Genomic DNA, 24,369 nt, shown 5'->3' with positions numbered 1-24,369 from the left:
GAATCTGACGCCCTCTTCTGGTGTGTCTGAAAACAGCTACGGTGTACTCATATACATAAAATAAACAAATCTTAAAAAAAAAAAAAAAGGTGAAATGAGCGCTTTAGACATTTTTTTGTTCCTTTGGTTGGTTGGTTGATTTGAGACAAGCTCTCTCTAAGCAGCCCTGGTTGTCCTGGAACTAGGTATGTAGATCAGGTTAGCCTCAAGCACAGAGATATGCTTCCTGAGTACTGGGATTAAAATGTGCACAACCAGGCTCTATTTGACTTGTACTATGAATTGTACTGTTAAATCTGTTATAGAAAGCAAAATTTACCTTTAAAACAAAATGGAAGGAACAAGAAAACAATACTTTGGCACCAAAAGAATATATTTTGGTTCTTGTGATTTTTAAGTAAACTTAACAGTACAAAAAAAAAAAAAAAATCAAAATCATACTGTTTAAGTACATTTACTTATTTTTGGACCATTCAGGGAAGCAGCAAGTACAAAGAGAACCAATGCTTAGAACCTCAAGCAGCCAGTGACAAACGAACAAAGGACAACAGAAACTCACACACAATCTACAACTGAATAAACTTACATAGTGCTTATCTGGGTTATATTTCTTATGATATGTGAAAACAGAAACTTCCTTGATCCGGCCGTCTTGTCTAAAGGAGAACGTTTTTGGTGAGAATGAAAGGATGGGCTCATCATTAGAAGGAAGGCCAGAAAACCGTAGCTGAGCAAGGTTATGAATGAAGAAATTAAACTTTGTGGCAATGCTTCCCAAACTTGACTCAATCAGCCTACAAAAGAATCAAAAACTTGTTAACAGAAAATTTTCATAGAACATATTCTAAATTTAAGCTAAAACGACTTCTTTTTAAAATATTAAAAGCAGGCTCTGGGAATGGCACAGCAGGTTAGGGTATTTGCCACCAAGCCTGGTGATCTAAGTCTAATCTGCAGGATCCACATAGTAGAAGGAGAGAACTAACTCCCTATACAATATTATCCTCTGCCTGCTTTATAAGTAGGCAGCAGACACCACACACAGAGGAAATAATAAAAATGTTCTTAAAAAGTAAAGTATTAAGTAGGTTTTTTTTCCTCTGCCAAGGATTCTCTTTTTCTGTAGGCCAAAGAAAATCTGTTAAAATGTATCTTACTCCAAAATAAAGAAATAATATTTGAATTTCTTGAACCCTATAGAGTCAAAGACCAAAGAGTTATAGAACTAGAATATGATCAATATATTACTGAAAAGATGACTACCATTTTAATTCACATTTTTAGAAAATCTATTAAGCAACATTGGATAATTTGATAGCAAGACTTCCTCAGATAATCATGATCATACTTAATTAGTAAAAGAAGTTTTGAGATGGTGGAGTTTGTAGAAGCACTTTGTAAGGAAGGCCAGGATTATATATTTAGGTCACTAAAGGAACAACAAGACTCAGAAACACATTTAAGGTCTAAGTTCGATAGTCCTTTACTTGCTTGACTTAGGGAAACCAACGACTAGAACAAAACCCGAAAAAACTGAGAGTTTAGCTCAGTAGTAAAATGCTTATAAGTACACAGCCCCGGGTTTGGTCCCCAGTCACAGCACAGGGGGACAACAATCACAATAGAAACCATAAACACTCAAGTTGGTTGGTTAAGCTGGGAAGTACTGAAAAGTCAGCTTCCTTCATTTCAGCCAAACTTGACATTAGGAAATATTGGGCCAGTACTTCATACCTCCTCTCTACTGAAAGGAAGAAGGGGAAAAAGTGAGCTCCCTGCCCAGAAGACAAAACTACAGAATTCGGTTAACATGGTCACTGGAACATGTTTGCTAAGATCTGTTTTTATCGAAAGCAACAATGGCATTCAAATGCCAGCCGTTCCCTGGCATGCACTTCAAATACTGTCACGAAACAATAATGTACAGCCTTAGTGTATCAGAATCTCTTGCTGGGTTGTGGTATCTGTAGAAACTATTACAGTAGAATCTTGAAAAAAGTAAATCATCTCAGAAAGAAACCTTAGAAGAAGCACATTATCATTACTGTGGAAAATGTGTTTCTTAGAAATATGTTTATAAGCAAGATTCATCCAGTAGAAATCATGTACTAAAAAACCAGAGATTATACTTTGAAAGGAATAAACATTTTTTAAAACACCGCTGAAACTTTTAGTAACTTTTTCTTTCAGTGCTGGTGAAGGAACAACCAGGACGGTACAGAGGAGAGAACAACACTCTACCTCTGAGCTATATCCTCTCTTTTGTCACAAAGGACTTTTTGACACAATTAAAGATGCTGTACCTAGTAAAGAAAATAGTAGCTTCAGCATCTGTAGTTTGGGGCTGAAGTGCATCTCTAACATATTTCAAATCCTGAATACTTGTAAGTTCTGGCAATCCTGAAGGAATCATCTGTAAGAGGAAAAAAATTGTTAAAATTTCTGTTGGTCCAGTACTTAGAGTTAAGAAAACATACACTTGAGTTTGTTAATGGGCATTTAAATGACTCTTACAAATGAGAAACAAAGTTAGTAAGTCAAATGACTTACTGGAAGTAAAGTCCATTTATGAAATGTAACATGTAAAATCCCAGTCTCCCTCCTAGAATTGTGTTTATTATAACAATTCTAGTCACAATTATAGCACCTTTTTGTTGTTGTTGTTCTTTTTACTGAGGTGTTTTATATTCTACAAAGTACAGAGATCCTGAGTATACAGCTTAGTGAATGTTTGTCACCTGAACATACTAGATCGAGAGACAGAAATGCACTGACGAGCAGTGAATGCCCCTTACAGACTCCAGTCACTACCACTCTCCACTCTGGGGTCACTACTTTCCTGACTTTATTATTCTAGTCAGTAGAATCAGACACTGGGGATTCACAGTAGTAATCTAAAAATGTTGCACTAACATTTTGACATTTGTGACTAAAGCCAATTTTATTCCAAAAGCATAAAACATTCTCTTTAAATTATCAAAATACAGAGGCTCTAATATACAATTCAATGTCTATAAAGACTGTTACCAGTGAGAGAAGGTTAAGAAAAAGGTTTGTTTGCTTTCTTATCAAGTTGTAGGCTTGACAGCAGAGGTCCACAAACAACTGGAAACGAATGGTGGGCTTTTCACCTCCATTAATGACATATGCCATGTCAGAGGTCAGCACGAAAGGAGCTCGGTCCCTGTTGAAAGCACACACAGAGAGCATATTTACAGACGCACACAAAATAAATGGTGCTACTGTTCTTGAAAGTTATTAAATGAAGCCATGTGAGATACAGCAATTTTCAAGTAGGAAACAGCAAACAGTTTTGCATTTCCAGAATCCTTAAATTCACATTTTGAAGAAAACTATTACATAGCAACTTCATCATTGGAATATAACTTAAATATGAAAGTTTCACAAATGTGACTACTAGATCAATATCCTCAAAGACAGATTCAAGAGTGGTTACAAAAATATGCAGAGGAGAATTTAGACTCATTACCATTATACAAATGGAACCAATTGTAGCTGACACCATGAACTATACTAAACAGAGTTTATGCCCATTTACTTCAACAAAGTTTAGACACAAACTGGTTTTGTCTATTGTGTGGTAAGATCATTTCTTAAGGCCTTTTCATTCCCAGTTATGTTCAAAAGGAGACATAAGGCAAAGCACAGCAAGAACAAGGCCTGGGACATGTCTCTTCAGTGATAGTGATAAGAACATCAGTACCTTTTGAAGCTACCAAACATCTGTGCATGGCCCAAAAACTTTCCAAAGTCAATGTGGAACATGTGTCCTGTGCTTCGAAGCATTATATTGTCATTGTGCCGATCACAAATGCCTAAAACATAGGTGGCTACACAGCACCCAGCACAAGAGTAGATAAAGTTCTCAGAAGCCTGCAATAAAGACATAAAATTATGTTAGGGGAAAAAATGTCTTAGAGAAGGCAAGGTGAAGTGAGGCAGGGATTGCCAGTGTGCAGTAGTCATCTATCACTTATTTTTGTCATAGGGTTTCACTATGTAGCCCTAGCTGTCCTCAAACTCACATAGATCTACCTGCCTCGGCCTCCTGAGTGTTGAGATTAAAGGAACATACCACTACATCAGGCCCAATCTATCACTCTTGGAAAATAATATTTGAAAAGTTGGGTATGGTAGCTCATATCTATTCCAGCACTCAAGAAGTAGAAGCAGGAGGACTGCTATGAGTTTCAGACCAGTTAGAACAAGATCCTGTCTCAAAAAAAATCCAAGAACAAAAAATTTTAAAGGCATAAAACCACTGCAAATTTCTCCTAACAGCATCAGCATACCAACTGATCACCTTTTCATATTCTTCTTCAGAAGGGTTGTATTTCCGCAGCCATTCAGCAAGTGGTTTATCTTTAAAAGATCCGGTCACACCATATTCTACTTGGATTTTCCTGAGAGTATCTGAAGCAGGAACTAGCTCCACCATGCCTTTAACAAACAAAATATCAAGCTATGTGAAAATGTGTCCTCACAGTTAAGTGTTTAAAATATTTATACTTTTCAATCCTCTAAATAAGATACCAAATCTGACAGGTCATGTTGGAAAATGTGAGCAGCCAAAATTATCTTATTTTTTAAAAGCATTCAAGACCTGGAGAGATGGCTCAGCAGTTAAAGAGTACTAATGGCTTCTCTTCAACTCTCTGTAACCCAAGTACCAGGAGATCTCATGTCCCCTTGTGGCATCCTAAAGCACCAAGCACTAAGCACCCACATGGTGCACAAACATACATGCTAGCACAACACCCATGTATGGGGCTGGAGAGATGGTTCAGCAGTTAAGAACACTGATTCCTCTTCCAGAGGTCTTGAGTTCCAAGACACAGAGAAACCCTGTCTCTGGAAAAAATGAAAAATAACACATAAAAGAGTATCTAAAATGTAATGACTAATTTGTGAGTGTTGTGTGTAAATGTTGTTCATGTGGTAGGTACCTAATGAACGTTCACTGACTAAGAACAATGATGGTGTCACTTGATGAACATGTAATATATATCAAATAATGAATTTAATCGAGGATTGAGTGAGATGGCTCAGTGATTAAAAGTGCCTGCCATGCTACCATGCTAGCCCCTGACTTCAATCACTAGAATTCACAGAAAAAAGAAAAAGAACTATTCTTTTTTCTTCTTCTTTTTGGTTTTTCAAGACAAGGTTTCTCTGTATAGCCCTGGGCTGTTCTGGAGCTAGCTTTGTAGACTAGGCTGGCCTCGAACTCACAGAAATTCACCTGCCTCTGACTCCCAACTGCTAGGATTACAGGCATGTGCCACCATCACCACCCAGCTGAGAACTGACTCTTGAAGGATGTTTTCTGTACTCCATACTTGTGTGCCTATCATCCAAAAACACATAAGTAACAAAGGAAAACTGAAAAATCATCAACCGAGAAAGTAAAAATCTACAAAAACCAACCAACTAACCAACCAACAAACAAAAAACAAAACCCCAAAACAAAACAAAAAACTCCCAAACAAATCAATTATCATTATTTATTCTGTGGAAATAAACCCAAAATTAGCTTAAGTAAACAAATTCCTTATTGGGTCAATTGATCTACACTTCTGGGTAATACAAAATGTCTATTAGGACTACTTAGCTGTTTTGTTAGTAATTATATTAAATGTTTTATAGTTGTTTTAAAAATATTTATTTATAAATAGTCCAACCAATAAGTAACACTAGATATACATAACTAAGAACCCAGTAAGCCTGCACCAGGACCTGTAAATACATAACCAAAAGTAAGTTCAAAAGTAAACTTCATTTATGAGACAAAAGAAAGAAATCAAGACCCAACTTAAAGACCTACCTCGATCTCGGCCAGTTGACAGGCATTTGAATATCACCATCCTCAGATCCAGTCCCTCTTTAAGCCAGATCTTATCCATAATCTTTATCATCTGTAAAGCTAACATATCTTGCCGAAGATCTTCACCCACCTCAAAATTAAGGAAATAAAAATTATACCTTTCCCCAAGTACTTGTTATATGCTTTAAGATCTGAGGGGTGTTTGGAAGGAAATGTATAGAGAGAAGAGATTATCAGAGCTGTACTGGACTTTCCTAGAGAGACTTAACTTGAAACTCTTTCTGTCTCCATTTCACAAAGAGTGAGTTAAGTTGGGGACTGAGTCTTTGATCCTATATACACTAGACAAATGCTCTACCATTGAGCTACACTCTACTCAACAGTACAGAAAGTTGAATTTTAGAGTATGCAAAATACCTTTGATTAAAAAGTCACTTAAAAATATCAGTCCTCTTGGGACATCAAGGTTAAGGTCACTTATTGGTCTTTCAGAGGACTTAGGTCAGAGGACCCAGGTTCAGTTTCCAGCATCTATACATGGTGGCTCACAAATGATTTTAACTCCGGTTCCAGAAGATCCAATTCCCTTTTCTGATCTCAGAGGGTGCCAGCAGCATGTACACACATCCAGACATTCATACACACAGAGTAAATCTAAATATTAGTCTTCCCAAATGAGTAGGTGTAACTGAAACGTCAGCATTTCAATTTTCTTTTAAAAACTGGACCACATTTGAATTTTACTGTTACTATCCTTTGAGACAGGGCCTCACTCTGCACCCCTGGCTAACCTGGAACTGGCTATATTGACTAGATTGGCCTTTGCTCTAGATAGCTGGAATTTAACATATGCACAACAATATCTAGCTGAATAACATAATATTAACACAGACAACTATAAATATATTTTTGAGGCTACCCAAGGAAACTATGAAATAGATCAAGGGAGATTTGCCTTAACAAATATTCAGACAACTTCCAAAATGTCTATAATTAAAACAGATGGTATTGTTTTAGAAAAAGGCACCAATATCAGTAAAACAAACAGAAACTTATATCTATCAAAGAAGGTTCAATTTCAGCTGTCTTTGTGAACCTCCAATTAATCAACTTAATAAATTAACCAGAACTCTCCATTCTTTCTTAAAGTGTGCACGCTACGAACTAGAAGAGGTCCTGAGTTCAATGTGGTGGCTCACAACCATTTATAATGTGATCTGGTGCCTTCTTCTGGCCTGTAGGTAGAATACTGTATATACAAGTTAATAAATCATAACTCACAAATTTCAACAGGTAATAATTCTTCTCTAATACTCCAGTCCTACTGCTTCACATAATAATTTCTGTTTCTAAAAACCAAAACCAGGTAAGTGGCATACCCTATAACCCTCAGCACAGGGGAAGCTCTAACAGGATGATCCAGGGTTCAAGGCCAGCCATGACTATACTGTGAGATGTTGTCTCACACCAACAATTCCCTAGCTAATGTCACTTCTGTTTTTGCAATTTGGCAAACCTAATGGTGCCTGCCTGTTGTAATATGTTCAGTCAGGTTGGCCTAGGGCTAAAGTTCTCCCCAGTCCTATCTGAGAACAGTGTATGGAGTAATAATTTTACAGAACTACTCAAGTTGTTCTTTTTTTTTTTTTCTTTTGGAGACAAGAGTATCAGAGTCAAGGTTGGCCTACAACTTGCGGTCTTCCATTCCTAAGCTTCTTAAGCATTGCATTGAAACTGTATGCAACCATCTTAAATTTTACTGATTCATCTTCAATATTAAATATTTAATAAAGTTGGTTAAAAGAATTTTTAAGCTGCCCTTTCCCCCTCAGTGTCCTAGCTGGACACATGGTGCAAATCAATAGTATAGTATAGGTATTTGAGAAGTTCAACCAGGAGAAGGATCCCTTGAGTCTAGGACTTCAGATAGGTAATACAGAGGAATTATCATTAAAAAACAAAACAAAACAAAAACCAAGAAGCCTAGTATGGTGGCACACACTTTTAATCCCAGCACTCAGGAAGTAGAAATGGGGAGACAGCTGCTATGTTCAATTCTAGCCTACACAGCAAGTTCCAGAATAGCCAGGGTAATATAGAGAGCCCATCCCAAAACCAAACCAAATGTATACCACCCCCACCCTCAAAAAAACAAGAGACAAAAGCTAAATAATAACTCTGGCCTTCTCACCTTAAACATGACATTAATCTCTTCCCCCAGAGGATCAGCATTCACCATTGTGACTTTCAGAGGCATGGCATTCGAACTGAAGAACGAACATGACTGTAAACACAGCACTGAACATTAGGAAGGCTGACACTACATAAGAGTAAAGTATGAGTTTATTGTCCTCATGCTTTACTTTTCATCTGCTCTGAGTTATAGCAAATCATACAATGGTTGTTAACTAGCATTTACATGATCCACCAATAACATATGTAAATATCATTTGAAATGTAAATACACTATATAGCAGTAAAATAGCTTCACTAATAAGACAAAAATGCCAAAAATTTTAAAACCTGGCATAAAATTAATAATTATTTATTTTATGTATATGACTACACTGTAGCTGTCTTCAGACACACCAGAAGAGGGCATCAGATCCCATTACAGATGGTTGTGAGCCACCATGTGGTTGCTGGGAATTAAACTCAGGACCTCTGGAAGAGCAGCCAGTGCTCTTTACCACTGAGCCATCTCTGCAGCCCAGTACAAAAAAGTTCTTAATCACCTGAACTTTAAAGTATCTGAATCTCTCAACAGAACACACAGTTGTGTGATTCTCCTCCTGATCTGGAACAGCTCCTCTTTCACCTATGTACTACTGGTGAGATTCGTGACCATGATCAAGTATCAACTTTAATAATTACACAGAAAAGATTTTACCTAATTTTTTGTGTAGGTTGGGATTGCACATATAGACAAATGCTCTACAAAAAAAAATCTCACCTTAAAATAAAACTTACCAAACAGCTAATGTAAAACCACAACCCTAATTTAAGAATACAAATAAAACCTAAAATGGCAAAAAAAAAAAAAAAAGTTTGACATTATGTCTTTAAGAAATACTGATATACTGATTAGGTAAAAATGTACTGAAAAATAGACCTATATATCACACTTGCATGAAGCAACCCTATTTTTGTATTATTTTGAAGTTTATATGAACTTAAGTTTATATTGTGTTACCTTAATATTTAATTCTTTTGCCACTAGACTTGGTTTGAGAGGAAGACGACATTTATTTCTCAGAAAAAATGACTGAACTTGTTCCATACTCTTCTGGAGGACCACCTATGGAAGAGACTGCCTTTGTAAGTACATCATGAAAATGAAGATCTATTCATTTTGAGTATGTTTATGTGTATGCACATACATACTAATGGAGGCCACAGAATATGTTAATGTTTGCTGTCTTCTGTAATCACTAGTTTTCTGGACAGTCTCTCACAGAACCTGGAGCTTACTTATTAGGCTGCCTGGCCAGTGAGCTGTCCCCGCTTCCCCCCACCCCAGGGATCCTTGCTTGTCTTTGTTTTCAGCTTCCCCAGCTCTGAGATTTCAGGTAGGCACCTCTCTGCTGCCTTTCTATGTGGGTACTGAGTATCTAAATTCAAGCTTGTGCTGCAAGGACTTTGTTGACAGTGCCATCTTCCAGCACTGAAGGAAGATCTATTCCTTGAAATTTTCTTCTATGTATATACAATGTTTTTTCTCATATCCACCCCCTTCTACATCCCTAATACATTTCCCTCTCAACACCACAAACTCTCTTTTTCCTATATAACTCACTAAGTCCAATTAGTAACACCCATATACACAGGGTATGGGGCCATGGGCATGGGGGTCTCACTATATAGCCCTGGCTGGTGTAGAACTCACAGAGATGTGCCTACCTCTCTCAAGTGCTGGGATTAAAGGCATGTGCCACCATGCCCAGGCTTTTTAGAAAAAATAAGATTCTAACAGAAGTCATTATAGTTAAATGTATATAGGTCTTAATTTGACTATTTTGTCCATAGGAATATACCATAAAAAAAGAAAAGCATGCCTGAATCAGTGGCATGTATCTATAGAGTGAGCTACTAGGGAGACTGAAACAAGATTTTGAGATAACTTAGGAGTCTGAGACCAGCCTAGGCAACACAGTAAGATGCCATCCTTTCAAAACATAAATAGAAAAAAATAAGAACTGCTAGGGAATGGGTAAAGATGTATGCAATAATGCTCACAACAGCATTATATGGGAAAGCAAGAAAATATAAACAATGTACATGGAGGCTCAGAAACAATGTTCTAAATACTTTTTGACATTATGTACTTACAGAATGTGAAGTATAACTGTATGTGCTGACAAGAATTCTTCAAGATAAAGTGAAAAGAGCCATTTTCAAAAAAAAAAAAAAAACACACAACAAAAACTAGAACAAGTTTTGAAAGACTCTAAGAGCATCCATATAGACATCCTACCTTGTGTCCCTGACACAAGACAAGCTGAGTTAAAGAATTAAGATTTATGATTGTGGCTGGGTGTAGTGGTGTACACCTTTAATCCAGCATTGGGAGGCAGAATCAGGAAGATCTCTGTGATTTTGAGACAAGCCAACATAGTTCAATCAAGGACAGTCAGGACTTATAGGGAGACCCTGTCTCCAAAAAACAAACAAACAAACAAACAAACAAAAAAAACCAAACCCCAATTAGATAGATAATAGACAGACACATTATTACAATCACAGTATTTCCAAATTGATCTATAGATTCAACGCAGTTCTTATTAAAATTTCAACTGCCCAAGTATAGGCTTTTCCAGTTGATGGCTTCTGAAAGGGTTGGTTTTCTTTAAAGGGCTGGCCACTGAGAGTTTGGCTATGCTCCTGTGAATATGTGGGCAGTACTAATTGGACTTGAGTTGTTTGTTTTTCCTCCTCCTTCTTCTGTTTTGGGGAGGTCATTAGAGTTGGGAAGTGAATGGGATCAGGGTGCATTATGTGAAATTTCCAAATAATCAATAAAAACATTAAATAAAAAAAAAACCAACTGTCCAAGTGAAGTGGTGAGCATCTGCAATCCTAGCACTAAAGCTGAAGCAAGAAGATATAGGGGCCAGCTTACCTGGGTATGTAGAGATCTGCCCCCTCAACCCTCCCACCCCCAAAAAGAATATTTGTGTTCTCTTTCATGGGTACATACATACCTGTCTGGTTGATCCACTAGCCTGCCTTACTTTTTCTGCCACTCCTCCTAAAAGCTGTACAAGTTTCATCTGCTTAGAAAGCTCTTCTCTGAGTCCTTTTCCTCCTACAGAGAGGAGAGCACCCAACACATGTTCATATCTGCTTCCAAACTGTGTATCGTGCAAAGCATCCTTGAGAAGCCTAATGCAACAAAAATGCATATGTCAGTCACTTCTGTGAACTAGATGAAGCTCCTGCAAAGATCTGTTTAACAAGATCTATTTTGTGTAACTAGAAAATTAAGTCATATAAGCAAGAAAAGGTTCATTAATTATTATAAAGCCATAATGTTTAAATACTGTCTACTTTTGGTTTTATTTTTAAAGACTAAAATTTTAGCTTCTGTAAAATAAAAAGTTCACTACACATCTGGTTACCCAGAGCAAGTATCATGAGCACTCTGTTTATTTTTAATGATTATGACAACACTGACAATATCTGCAAAAGAAAGGAGCCACTTGATAAAATTTAAATCTTACCAATACAAACTGTGTGCTATCTGGATGTTTCCCAATGCCCTGGACAGAAGGAAGCGCACTAGTGAACTATTCAAATAAATTTCATATTTCAAAGCCTATGTGTAAGAGGAAATATGAGTTATTGTGAGTCAAACCATAGTAAATTATTCAGGTAAAAGCATTAAATATGTAGACTAAATATTACTCATTGGTGAAAAGATGGTATTTATAGAAATGAAACCGCTAGGTTTTATAGCTCAGTAATAAAAGGCTTGCCCAGCAGAAGCTTTATACTGCACTCTTACAGTGTCCTCAACATTTCTCTTTACTCTAATGGCATTTTAAAATAGAACAGGGGTCCCATCGTCATTGCCTACCCACTGGAACTAGAGTGGGCAAGTAGGAAGCAAGGTAGCTAGTAAAAGCTCCTACCTGTACAAACTGTGGGAGAAGATCTGTTAGCTCATCATCACTAATGGCCTCAATCCAGCTCACAGCGAGGGATCGTACTTCCTGATCAGCAAATCTACAATATCAGAAAACTCAAGATTTAACAGTAATTTCTTCCCAATGCAGCTGCATTAATTGAAAACACAATTTTAGTCTGACCCTAAGAAAGAACATTCAAATGGCTCTTATTTTCATACATCCTTAGTTCTGGTCGAACCTACTCCACAATCTCCACTTTTTTTGTTTGTCTTATTTTTTTTTGTTTTGTTTTTCTGTTTCTCTATATAGCACTGACTGTCCAGGAACTCTGTCTGTACACTAGGCTTGCCTCAAACTCAGAGATATGCCTGCCCAAGTGCTAGGATTAAAGGTGTGCCAGCACCCAGATCACAAATCTTCATTTAAAAAAAAGATTATGTATGTATGTATGTATATATGTATGTATGTATGTATATAATTATACTGTAGCTGTCTTCAGACACACCAGAAGAGGGCATTGGATCTCATTACAGATGGTTGTGAACCACCATGTGGTTGCTGGGATTTGAACTCAGGTCCTCTGGAAGAACAGTCAATGCTCTTAACCACTGAGCCATCTCTCCAGCCCCACAAATATCCGTTTTTACTCTTCCCTCTTCTGATTGTATATCACATGTGTTCTTTTGCCCTCCTACCCCTCAATACCTTCTTTTTACAAAAGTAGAAAAAACACTGACTAAATACAGATTCTATTCCCAGATTATTACAAAACTTAGCTTCATAAAACTTTTTGTCCCTATCATAAAATATTTAATAATTAATAATAATAATTTATATTAATATATAAATTTAGATCTTTGAGTTTGAGCCCAGTCTGGTCTACAAAGCAAATTCCTAGACAGCCACAGCTACACAGAGGAAACCCTATCTTGAAAAAAAAAAACTTTTTATAAATTATATAATTAGTAAAATTATTCAAAATTATCCATTTAATTCTTTCTTTAGGTTAAGTTTTAAATGACACAAAATGCTTTCTTGACAATTTCAATAAAAAATATTGTTTGCATAAATTACATAAACACAGTTACATCATCTTATGCTGTTTTCACGTTAAAAGGTAAGTACTCCTGCAGTAGACACATTGATGGAAAATTTGACAATAAAACGTCAAACAGATGGATTTGACTTACTTTGCATCAAGGAGCTCCAATGCAGCTAGTGGGCACAATGGTGGCCACTGGTGCAGCAAGGAATAAGTTTTGGCAAGATTTGCCCACTTCCAGTTTGGAGCACTTGATAATATCTTCGGAAGACAATTTGAATGTTTTAGGCAATAATAGCGTTTTTCCCACAAAAAGATCTTATCTTCTTTAGAAAGTCTGTACATATAATAGAATGAAATTACTTCTCAGTAGAATTGATATAATTTTCTCAATAATTAAAAATTCTAAGAAGAAATGTATTCATTTGTGATAGTTACCTCTTGATAGTACTAATATCAAATAGAAATTTCGATGTACAGCAAACTACTAATCTACCTTCATTTGGAGATGAAAATCACTCTACCTTGACAAAAGTGCCATATTTGTTAAAATAACGGGAAATTCCAACAAGATGCCAAGCACTACAAAGCGAGAGTTAGATAATCAGAACTCATTCTCTAAGACGGCAAGGATTCCATCCACCCAAGTAAAATCAAGTGCAATAAGGAAAATAATGCTGCAGTGATTTTAAGGAAGCATATAATTTAATTGAAAAACAGTCGAAATGGGAAAAAGTTCAATGACATGTTCATGAAATATTTTACTGTTGTTCCTCATTCTTTTTGAGGCAGAATCTTATATAGCCCTGGCTGGCATCAAACTTGCCATGCAGCTTAAGATGGCTTCAAACTCCTGTTCCTCTTGCCTCTATTACCTGTGTTGGGATTATATTATTCATCTTTGCGCACATAGTACACAAGTAAAATGTATCCATCTCGTATTCAGTATGAAAAAGCCCACAAATATGATAAGAAGCACATAAGTTGCAATGGCTAGTTTTAGGTCAACTTAACACAAGTCATCTGAAAGGATGGAACTTTAACTGAAAATGCAGACAAGCCCATACATTTTCTTAAGTAACGATTCTCCATCTGTGGACATCAACCATTAGTTGGCAATGCAAATAAATATTATAAGATTTTTCTCTACATAGAAAGCAGCCCTGCTGGGGTTATAACATCTACAGATCTTGTCAAAGTTTTCTCCGAAAGAGATGTGGCCTTTAAATAGCCTTGCTAACAAAATAATTCTTGGGCTAGAGAGATGGCTTAGAGGTTAAGAGAAATGACTGCTCTTGCAGAGGTCTGGAGTTCAAATCCCAGCAACCACATGGTGGCTCACAACCATATGGAATGAGATCTGATGTCTTCTTCTGGTGTGTCTGAAGACAGCTACAGTGTACTTATATATAATAAATAAATGTTTAAAAAATAATTCTTTCTTTCTTTATGTGCATGTATGTTTTCAACCTAGCTTCATAGTATGATGATTATAAATTTTTGCCACTTGGATATAAGATACTACATTGGGTTAATTATATGTCATTTTTAAGGGCTTGTCTTTGTTTATCCCCTTTCTGTTACTACTTATGTTATAGAGTATTTGTAGCAGTCAGATGGCATCATTTGAGCCTGTGCTTTCCTCTCACCTTTATGTGAGCTATAGGATTTAACTCAGGAGGCCAGGCTTGACTGAAAAGCACTTTTATCACCTTGTCAGCCCATGAATAGATAGATTCTTTATAGGTTAAGCAAATTAATCAACTGTTACTTATTAGAAACATATTTCTCAACCTGTTTGCCTCTGATAATACAAGGACTGGATGATGGCTCAGTTGTAAAAGTGTTTGCTTTGCAAGTGTAAGTACTTGAATTAAATTCCCAACACAATGTGTTGTATTCTGTTTTTTTTTTTTTTTTTAAAGCAACTGGGTGATAGAGGTGGAGACAAATAGATCCCTAGGGCCTGATGACCAGCCAGTCTATTCAACTTGCTGGCAAGCTCCAAGTCAGAGACCCTGTCTCAAAAATAAGGTGGAGAGTGATTGATTAAGGAAGTTATTTAATGTTAACTTCAGTACTCTATATGCACATATATGTACACACATACAGTAAAAATGGGTCTGGATAAATGGCTCAGTGGGAAAAGTACCTGCTGTGCAAACATAAGCACCTGAGATCAGATCCTTAGCACTAACATGTAAATTTGGTATGGCAGTATGCATCTGCAAACCCAGCACAGGGAATGAAGAGTCAGGGAAGATTCTTAAAGTTCCATGGCCAGCCATCCTAGCCAAGAGGTGAGTTCTAGGTTCAGTAAGAGTCTGTCTCAAAAAAATGTTAAAGAGACAGAAGAAAAGACTCCATATAGACCTCTTTTCACATGAGCACACACATGCGTTACACAAACAAGTTTAAAGACTAAACAATTATAAAGACTAAAAGATTTATACATTTCCCTAATTTGTACGTAGCTGGTCGTTCATTGGCACTGCTGGGATCAATCTGCACTCCCAGTCCCAAACAGCCTGGTCCACATCAAGACAAGTTTTAAATCATGGGCTATAATACAATAGTACTACACTGGAGAGTTCCAAGAATGTAGTAAACAATGCATACCCAAACGATGAATCTCTGTTAATAATATCCAGAAGTTTTCCCTTTATATCATTCTCCAGTGTTTCCAACTTGTATTGCTGTATAATATTTCTATCTATTTGAGGAGATGTATAAATAATGTCAAATTCAGGAGAAGGAAAATCAACCTGAAAAAAATTAAGAGAAATCAGTGAAAAAGAGTGAGTGTGTGTGTGTATATACTAGTTTTTTTCTATTTGTTTTCCTGAAGACAGAATTTCTCTGTGTAGCCCTGGCTATACTGAAACTTACTCTGTAGACCAGGATAACCTTAAACTCAGAGATCTGACTGCCTCTGCCTCCTGAGTCGTGGTACTAAAAACATGCTCAACCACTGCCTGGCAAAATCACTCAAATTATAATCCAAATTTTCCATATTAGTATCTTTGTCTTTCAGGAAACTGATTTTTCATAACAGCTTAGATAAATTTATATTAAGTAGAAGGCTAGTGTTTCTTCCTGTTGGTAATGATTACCAACAACAGTTCACCATTCTCAAAATCATGTTTGTATTTCTAGGGATAGAAACAACATGTTTTACTCTCTCAGGAAACTGGAAATCGTTTTATTAACACTTAAACTGAAGACAGATTCTGAGATTAAAACAAGATTAATTAGGCTTCTTCAGTAACAATCCATGTTATGAACTCCAAACACTTTTTACAAAGACATTCACATTTAAGCCCTCCATGTATCAAGAACTACCATTACCTGTAGCACAATTCTTTCCATGACATAGGTTTTTTTGGGGATTGCTCCAGGAATAGAATTTGTATGTGATGAAGTCCAAAGGTAGAGAAGTTTAGTTCCACATGTTAAAAACCTTAATGAACATAAACAGAATACTGTGATTTTCATTATTTTTTTTTAAAGATTTGTTTATTTATTTTATGAGTACACTGTAGCTGTCTTCATGCATCCCAGAAGAGGGCATCGGATCCCATTACAGATGGTTATGAGCCACCATGTGGTTGCTGGGAATTGAACTCAGGACCTCTGGAAGAGCAGTCAGTGCTCTTAATCACTGAGCCATCTCTCTAGCCCTGTAATTTTCATTTTAAAAATTTCAAACCCACAAAACATCATGATAATCAACTTGGAATGTTAGTAGAAACAGTACAGTTTTTAAGAATACATTGGAGTCAGGTACTACACTGTACTGAAAAGTTAGATAAAATATTAAAGTGTAGGTTAGGAACAGAGAAAGGAAGAAAGAAAATGCATCTTGGAAAGAATGGCACTGAAGGGAGCATAGAAGGGACAAGGACAGCCACTGCGGTCTCACACCACTATGTAAACAGGAAACTGTAAAAAAAAAAAAAAAAAAAAAAACCAAAAAACAAAAACAAAAAAACCCCAAAACTAACTCTTTCCAAGTTTTCTCCAGAGATCAGGACTTCAAGGTCATGGTTTGGATTACAGAACTGCATCCTAATTTTTACCATTAGAATAAAAAGCCAAGAGAATCATTAACTGCTTTGCCATTGAAGCACAACTTATTTGAGGTAAGCACTCCACAGTACATTTTTTCTCTAAAAGGCTAGACAAAAATATTTAGGAGTCTCTTTCTATATATATTATATATATTATATAATTACATAATATATATATACTCAATATAATATATATTATATTGAGTATTCAGTAGGTTGAGGCAGAACCCAAAGTTTGAAATAGTCTGAGCTACATAGTTATTTCCTGCCTAAAAACAATAAAAAAGAAAGAAGGAAGGAAAGAAAGGCAGTGGGACTCACAACATATGTTGATCCTTACCCCAAACTATCAACTATTTAAAACACTTAGTTACATACTTTAATAAATTAGATAAGTTATTTTTTCCAAGATTAATCATTAAAACTTTTTGTGTATGAATGTATAAATAAAGTATAGAGATGGCTCAGTGGTTTAGAGCACCTGCTGCTCTTACAAATAACCTTAGTTTCTAGAAGCAGTATTAGGTAGCACCCAATCATTTATGACTTCATTTCCAGAAGAGAACTCCAAATCTTCATTACATATTTTATCTATAAGTTGTTATGTATTTTCTCCAAAATAAACAATTTCAGGGCTGAAGAGATGTTTCAGTTGGTAAGTGCTTGCTCTACAAGCCTGACATGACTATGATCTCCAGAAGTCATATTAAGAAGCTAGGTGCGCAGTGTATACTTGCAATCTCAGTGCTGAGGGAAGCGGACACAGGTGGGTTCCTGGAGCGCACTGACTAGCTACTCAGAGACCCCGTGACTCAGAAATAAGGTGGATGAACAGCAATCATGGTTGTACTTGGAACTCCACATGCTGTCCCCAAGAGAGATCTTTAGAATTCTTAGGTCAAGTGCTTATAACACTAAGGACTGTCCCTGCTTCCACCCTGGCCACCAGCCTGGTTTTGATGTACAGAGTGTCAGAGAACTCACTATCACAATTCAGTAATACTCACCGTTTAAAGTCAAACAGAGTTAAAGAAACTTTGCCCAGAGCTTCTGGCCCCCTTCTTTGTTTATTAGAATCAGGGGAACTTCCACTGTTCTGATTTAAAACTCCAAACAGAGTAAGGTGAAGAACTGACTCTAATGGCAACTGTGATATCTGGATAGGAAAAATAATTCTGTGGGGCAGGAAAAAAAAATTGTTGGTGTTAAGAAAGAAAAAGATTAAAAATAAGGCTTAATAATCATTTAATGAATACTGATAATTTTAGGTGTTTTATTTCACTTATAAAACAATCTTTAGTTCTGTGTAGCTTTTATGACTAACTTGTAATGTTACAGCTTACATACATTTCACTATCAATATAAAACTTCAAAAATGTAACACTTCTTTCTGTAAAAATGTATAAGTACTTAAAGATAGGCAGTTCTATTAAGGCCAAAAATAATTAGACCTTAGTTCTGCAACTAGTTATTTACTTAAATAATGGCATGTTCACTTAGTTAAAAAGAAAACTATTTTTAAAAAGTAACATTACAGAATATTATCATATACATAGATTTAAGATTCAGCTTGGCTGTTAAGAGCTAGATTCTTGTATAATGTTATATAATAAAAACATAAGGATTGGAGAGATGGCTCAGCAGTTAAAAGCACTAACTGCTCTTCCAGAGGTTCTGAGTTCAATTCTCAGCAACCACATGGCAGCTCACAACCATCTGTAAAGGGATCTGATGCCCTTTTCTGGTGTGTCTGAAGACAGCGACAGTGTACTCATACACATAAAATAAATAAATGTTTAAAAAAAACTTAAGCAGTTTATAAAACACCATTTCTAGAGTTCTGTGTAAATTTTTATCTTTCACATGACAAAGTCTACAGACAAGTAACACTACACTATTGCAATTTTAAAATGTTTAAAGGAGTACTTCAAATTTTTTAATATTAATTACAATTTGTCTTATAGTATTTTGTGTAGTATAAGATATCAAGATATTAGTAAGAAGTTACTGAATTTCAATGGTGATTATAATATACACATTGGAAAAATTATAGAATAGGGTACAGTGAAATAATTATAAAAAAATTCTACTTACAGTTCATCCCATTTAATAAGATAGAAGAAATTCTTGTACGTGCCAACCTTCTTTGACTGAATAGGTTTAAAAAGATCCTTTCCATTGTGAGACAGGGAACATATCAAGTAGTATTTTTCATAACTGAGAAAAGAAAGCTTAATTTGATTTCTAGGTTGGTAATAACTATTTAATGCAAGTACATTAGCAGTTTTGCCCAAGTGACAAAATGGTCACTTTTTGTTTTTTGAAACCCATGTGAAATTTAACCTTTGCAAATTCTACAGAAACAGAGAAATGGTGTAACAAAAGAAGTAGAGAGGGAAGCATATACCCCAAGTGTCAGTCTGGGGCCGGGGGTGCTGGGACTGTAATGATCCCCATAGAACACAAGCTATTTCAGGTACTGTGCTAAGAACACAGGTGAGTAAGTGACTATGTGTTTATCCATTTCTAGCTAAAATCCAGGAAGTACCAACATTATCTTCCGTTACACTCCTGGGGGGAGGTTTGTTTAGCTTCTTTTGGTCTCTTTCTTGGCAGTGGTGGAGATGCTGAAGTAACTTTCTTATGCTACACCACTGAAATACTCAACACAGACCCAGCAACTCAGCCAGTCTTCACAGGTACTGCTGCATGCTTTCACTAAACAGCAGTGACTTAGTTCCAAATTGCTGTTCATACAGACACAGTAAGACAATCTTCTAAGAACCTTGGACTCAATAGAACTGTATTCTATTTCTATTCTAACTTACTTCTAGATTTACACAGTCATTCTCCTCATAGCCACAGATTCTTCTGGGTGTAACTAGGTAGGGTGGGGGTTGTTCCTGGAGACTTCTATTCTTCTGCCTCTACCTCCCAGTACTAGGACCAAAGAAATGTATGTCATGTGCACCTATATCTATAACTTAAAATTATACAGGGCAGTGATGGCACACACCTTTAACCCTGCCCTTGGGAGGCAGAGGCATGTAGATCTTTCTAAGTTTGAGGCTATCCTGGTCTACAGAGAAAATTCATAGACAGCCGGGCTACACAGAGAAACCCTGTGTTAAAAGAAAGAAAAAGAAAGTCTTTTCATTACATTTATCAAGAGTGTGTTTGAGTCCATGAAAGTGTGTACATGGAGGTTAAAGGACAACTTGTGGGAGTTGGTTCTCTCCTACTATGTGGGTTCTCCTATATGGAACTGCAGTGAACAAAAATAAATAAATAAATAAATAAACAACACAATTTGTTTTCCATGTTTTTAGCTGGACATTTTGGAACACACCTGTAACCCCGCTACCTAAAAGGCTGTAGTGAAAGGATCACTCAGTTTCTGAGGATGAGACCAGCCTGAGCAATAGAGTGAGAAACCATTTCAACAACAAGATAGACAAAAAGAAACAGGCAGTAATAGCCATTTAAATGAAAGGCACTACTGAAAACTCTGCTGACAGATGGGACCCAGTAAACACTTATTTTATGACTTAACAAAACCACTTTCAGCCAGGAATGGTGGTGCATAGCTTTAATCCAGCACTTAGGAGTAAGAGACAAGTGGATCTTTGTGAGTTCAAGGTTATATAGCAAATTCTAGAACTGCCAGGACTACATACATAGAGACCCTGTCTGAAAACTACAAAAACACACTCCATCATTTCAATTCAATCGAATTTAATTGAAGCTCAATTCAAGTGGAATTTTCTTGGTCAACTCTTCACTAGACTATTTTACTGAACAGTTTAAGCCATCATGAACATATTTCAATAAAATATTAATTTTACACTTTTTAGTTTATATTAGTTATTTCAACGTAATTAAAATTGGCTACAAAATGCTATGCCTTAAAGATTTTAACAAAAGATAAAACCTCAGTATGAAGAAATATGCTTTTGTAGAATTCAAATATTAGTAGCTAGTAGACTGTGAGCTATTAAAGAGATAAAGGGCCTGAATTTTAGTCCTATTACATTTTGTTTCAAATTATGTTGACTCTAAAAGAAAGGCAGAAAAGCTCAGCAATCTTAAGGTAATTCTTTTAAATACCATTTTTGTTTGTTAGTTTCACTATATATTTTTCTGTTTTTTTTTTTTTTTTGGTTGGGCTTTTTTTTTGTTTTGTTTTGTTTTTTTTGTTTTGAGACAGGGTTTCTCTGCGTAGCCCTGGCTGTCCTGGAACTAGCTTCATAGACCAGGCTGTGTTTGAATGGAGATCTTCCTGCCTCTGCTTCCTGAGTACTGAGATTAAAGATGTGCAATCATCACACCTGGCTCTCCTGCTCTTTTTTTCATGTCATAAAAATGTTGTTTTTCACTACAATTACTTCAGACAGCTCTGTAATTTTCTGGATAACTGTGAATGTCCGTTAAGCAGCTACTTACTTTGACACCCAGTTACTGGAAATACCGTGGGCAGCATAGACAGTGAACTGGAGCTGCTCTTTTGCAGTCCAGGCTTCCTTGATGTTCCTGCTCCCTTGGGGACAGACTGTAGAACTCTTACAAGAATTTGCGTGGAGCCTGAGAAGGTCATAAATTGCTGCCGTTAAGTGATCCATGCTTACTTGAACAGGATTTTCAGGATTCAGTGACCCTATATTGAAACAGAGTCTTAATTCTATGAAAAAGCAAAAGTCATTGCCAAAATGTAAAAAAATCTAAAGACATACCCCTAGTTGAGTTCTTGCCAGTATCTCCTCCAGGTAATGAAGTCACCTGTGTACACATGTATCAATTAGTCAGAAATTGACCATAATTTAATATAAAATGTTTTCTTTTTCTTTCCTTTTTGAGACAGGGTCTTGTGTAGCCCAGGCTGATCTCAAATTTGCTAAACTCCTGATCCTCATCCAAAATGATGGGGTAACAGGAGGGTATCCCACTCTAGGCCTTTGCTTTTGTTTTAAATAATCTTTACTCTTGATACATTCAAGTGTCAAAAAAACCTCAGAAGAAATCTGCCAAACATGCTTGAAAAATTAATAAAATAAGAAACAAAGAAATGGAGGGCTATGAAAATGTCTCAATTGATAAAACAACTGCCAATAAAGGAGGAGGAAGAATTCCCTGCACCCAGATAAAAGCTAGTGTGTTGTGTCAGCCCAGGAAAGGAGAAGGGATGAGGCAGAAGGTGGATCCTTGTAGCCCCTAAAGCTCATTGGCCATTAATCTAGCTACGTTGATGAACATTAGGTTCTACAAGGTACCCTGTCTCAAAAGGGGTAGAGAGCAGGTAATATCTGTTGTAGACCTCCAGCTTCCACATGGACATTTGCCCACCCCCAACACATATTCATATACCCACATAAATATCTGTATCCATATAAACACACACACAAATGCAGAATAATGACCAAAATAAAAAGGCAAAACATAAACCTAAGTAAGCATGTTTTGCTTTGTTTAGTTTATTGAAATGGGGTCTTACTACTATGTAGCCCAGGTTAGCCTTGAACTTCAAGATCTACTTGCCTCTGCCTCTCAAGTGCTGGGATTAAAGATGTGTACCACTATGCCTGACAACAAAAAAAAATTTAATAATATGAAAATTAAGGCAAGCTGGAGTGGGAAGCCATGCCTATAATTAGAGCACCCGGGAAGCTGAAGAAGGAGAATACAGCAAGTTCAAGGCTGGCCTGAGCCAGAGTGAGACCTTGACTCAAAGTAAGAAAGAAACAAAAGGCCGGCATGATAGTGCATGCCTGTGGAGTAAAAGCAGGACAAGCAGTCCAGGACTTCCTTGGCAAAGGTACAGAAAGTTTGAGACCAGCTTAGACAAATCAGAGCACCTAAAACTTACTATGGAAAAGAATAAAATCAGTCCTTTTATTTTAAATGAATTAAATAATTATTTTGTAACATAGTACAGTATTTTTCACTAGCATGAGTGAAATATCCTTAAAGAATCTAAACTCTATTACCATTCAGTGATTAAAAGAAATTCATATATAAAAAAATTATTTAATGTAAATTCTCATCTTGACTACACTTAACTCTTCCTTTATACAATAAAGGAATAAAAAACCAGAAACTTCAGACTTTAAGATCTATGGTGATTGAGTTTTCAAATACTTAAAAAGAGCCCCCCCCCCCAAAAAAACCCTCAACCAAACCAAAGTGGACACTTAATCTTTAAGTGTCATATAGCTAGAATTTCTGCAAAAAATGAATAGATCTGTGAGCACCCAGATACAGAGGAGCAGGCCAATGACATAGCTTCTCCTTACAGTAGCTTGTAAGAGTCACTTTTTCTTTACTCCTTTCAATAAAAGGCATAAACATTTCTACGAAGTGGATTTATTCAGGTCCCATGGGAGGAAGTATCACAGGACATAGTTTTATTAAAACCTGACAGATGCATAGAAGAAGATTCAACATCTGCTGCTTCTAAGGCAATGCCACTGTGATGGACAGAGGTTTGACTCAGTACAATAAGCATGGGCATTGCCATCTTCCTAAATCGCCAGGGATCTCACTTCTAGAAGGAAGATATTGAATCCACTATTTGGTGTCAATATTCACAAAGCTCTTCCATCACTTCAACAAGGAATCCCCATCTTACTAAAAAACCAATTCAACAACCCCAAAAGTAAAAGCCAAAGTTAAAATAACTATTTTTTGTCTAAAGAGGTGACCATACTGTGTGAGTGGCAGGTGGTCACCTACGTCCACACACATACTCACATCAGCACTTTTGTTCCTCGGAAGGTTAACTGCTCGCTTTAGCTTCTTCACTGCTTCTGTAACGGCGGGGGTCTCCACCCCATCTAAAGCACTACAGATTTTTCTTACCGCTTTAATCACTTGATCAACAGCTCGGTGCTGGTTCTTTAAAAATGAAAAGTAAAATAAAAATAACCAGGTACAATATATAGCCCATGTCAAAGATGAAGCCAGAAGCTAGATATTCTAGACAATTCTAAGATTAGATATTTTCTATTGAAAAATAAAAGAACTGAGATAAGTTCTCAACCATGTGGCATACTGAGTGAAATATACTAAAGCAAGACATAGTTAACTTTTACTCTTAAACAATTATTCATGTATAAATGTTACTAATTTCTTACTAGAATTAAAAGACAACAAATTATAAACAATTACTAAATCATTTTAAAACTAGATTTACTTATTTAAAATAAATCTAAAAATTATGCAAAACTAAATTTATCTTTTAAACTCTCACTTGGAAGTAATTTCCATGTTGAAAATAACCCTTTCTTCTGT

The 24,369-nt window shown here is 36.3% G+C and overlaps 1 protein-coding gene across 1 annotated transcript in view; it reads right to left on the bottom strand.

Annotated features, from left to right (window-relative positions):
- Positions 1–24,369, bottom strand: part of PIK3C2A (phosphatidylinositol-4-phosphate 3-kinase catalytic subunit type 2 alpha) — an 89,602-nt gene that overhangs the window by 7,847 nt on the left and 57,386 nt on the right. The window contains exons 10-28 of the mRNA XM_080911999.1: positions 23,830–23,973; positions 21,816–21,861; positions 21,529–21,739; positions 19,180–19,302; positions 18,093–18,260; positions 16,364–16,475; positions 15,635–15,780; positions 13,164–13,352; positions 11,977–12,070; positions 11,566–11,660; positions 11,047–11,227; positions 9,039–9,143; positions 8,037–8,129; positions 5,846–5,975; positions 4,325–4,461; positions 3,725–3,894; positions 3,028–3,184; positions 2,304–2,413; positions 587–794 (exon numbers count right to left, since the gene is read on the bottom strand). Of these exons, the coding sequence (XP_080768125.1) occupies positions 587–794; positions 2,304–2,413; positions 3,028–3,184; positions 3,725–3,894; positions 4,325–4,461; positions 5,846–5,975; positions 8,037–8,129; positions 9,039–9,143; positions 11,047–11,227; positions 11,566–11,660; positions 11,977–12,070; positions 13,164–13,352; positions 15,635–15,780; positions 16,364–16,475; positions 18,093–18,260; positions 19,180–19,302; positions 21,529–21,739; positions 21,816–21,861; positions 23,830–23,973 (2,619 nt within the window). The remainder of the gene's footprint in view (positions 1–586; positions 795–2,303; positions 2,414–3,027; positions 3,185–3,724; positions 3,895–4,324; positions 4,462–5,845; positions 5,976–8,036; positions 8,130–9,038; positions 9,144–11,046; positions 11,228–11,565; positions 11,661–11,976; positions 12,071–13,163; positions 13,353–15,634; positions 15,781–16,363; positions 16,476–18,092; positions 18,261–19,179; positions 19,303–21,528; positions 21,740–21,815; positions 21,862–23,829; positions 23,974–24,369) is intronic.

The sequence above is a fragment of the Micromys minutus genome (assembly GCF_963924665.1).
Source record: "Micromys minutus genome assembly, chromosome: 2".
Lineage (NCBI taxonomy): Eukaryota > Metazoa > Chordata > Mammalia > Rodentia > Muridae > Micromys > Micromys minutus.
The sequence above is the reverse complement of the archived record's forward strand: the minus strand, read 5'-3'. Positions and strand labels throughout refer to the sequence as shown.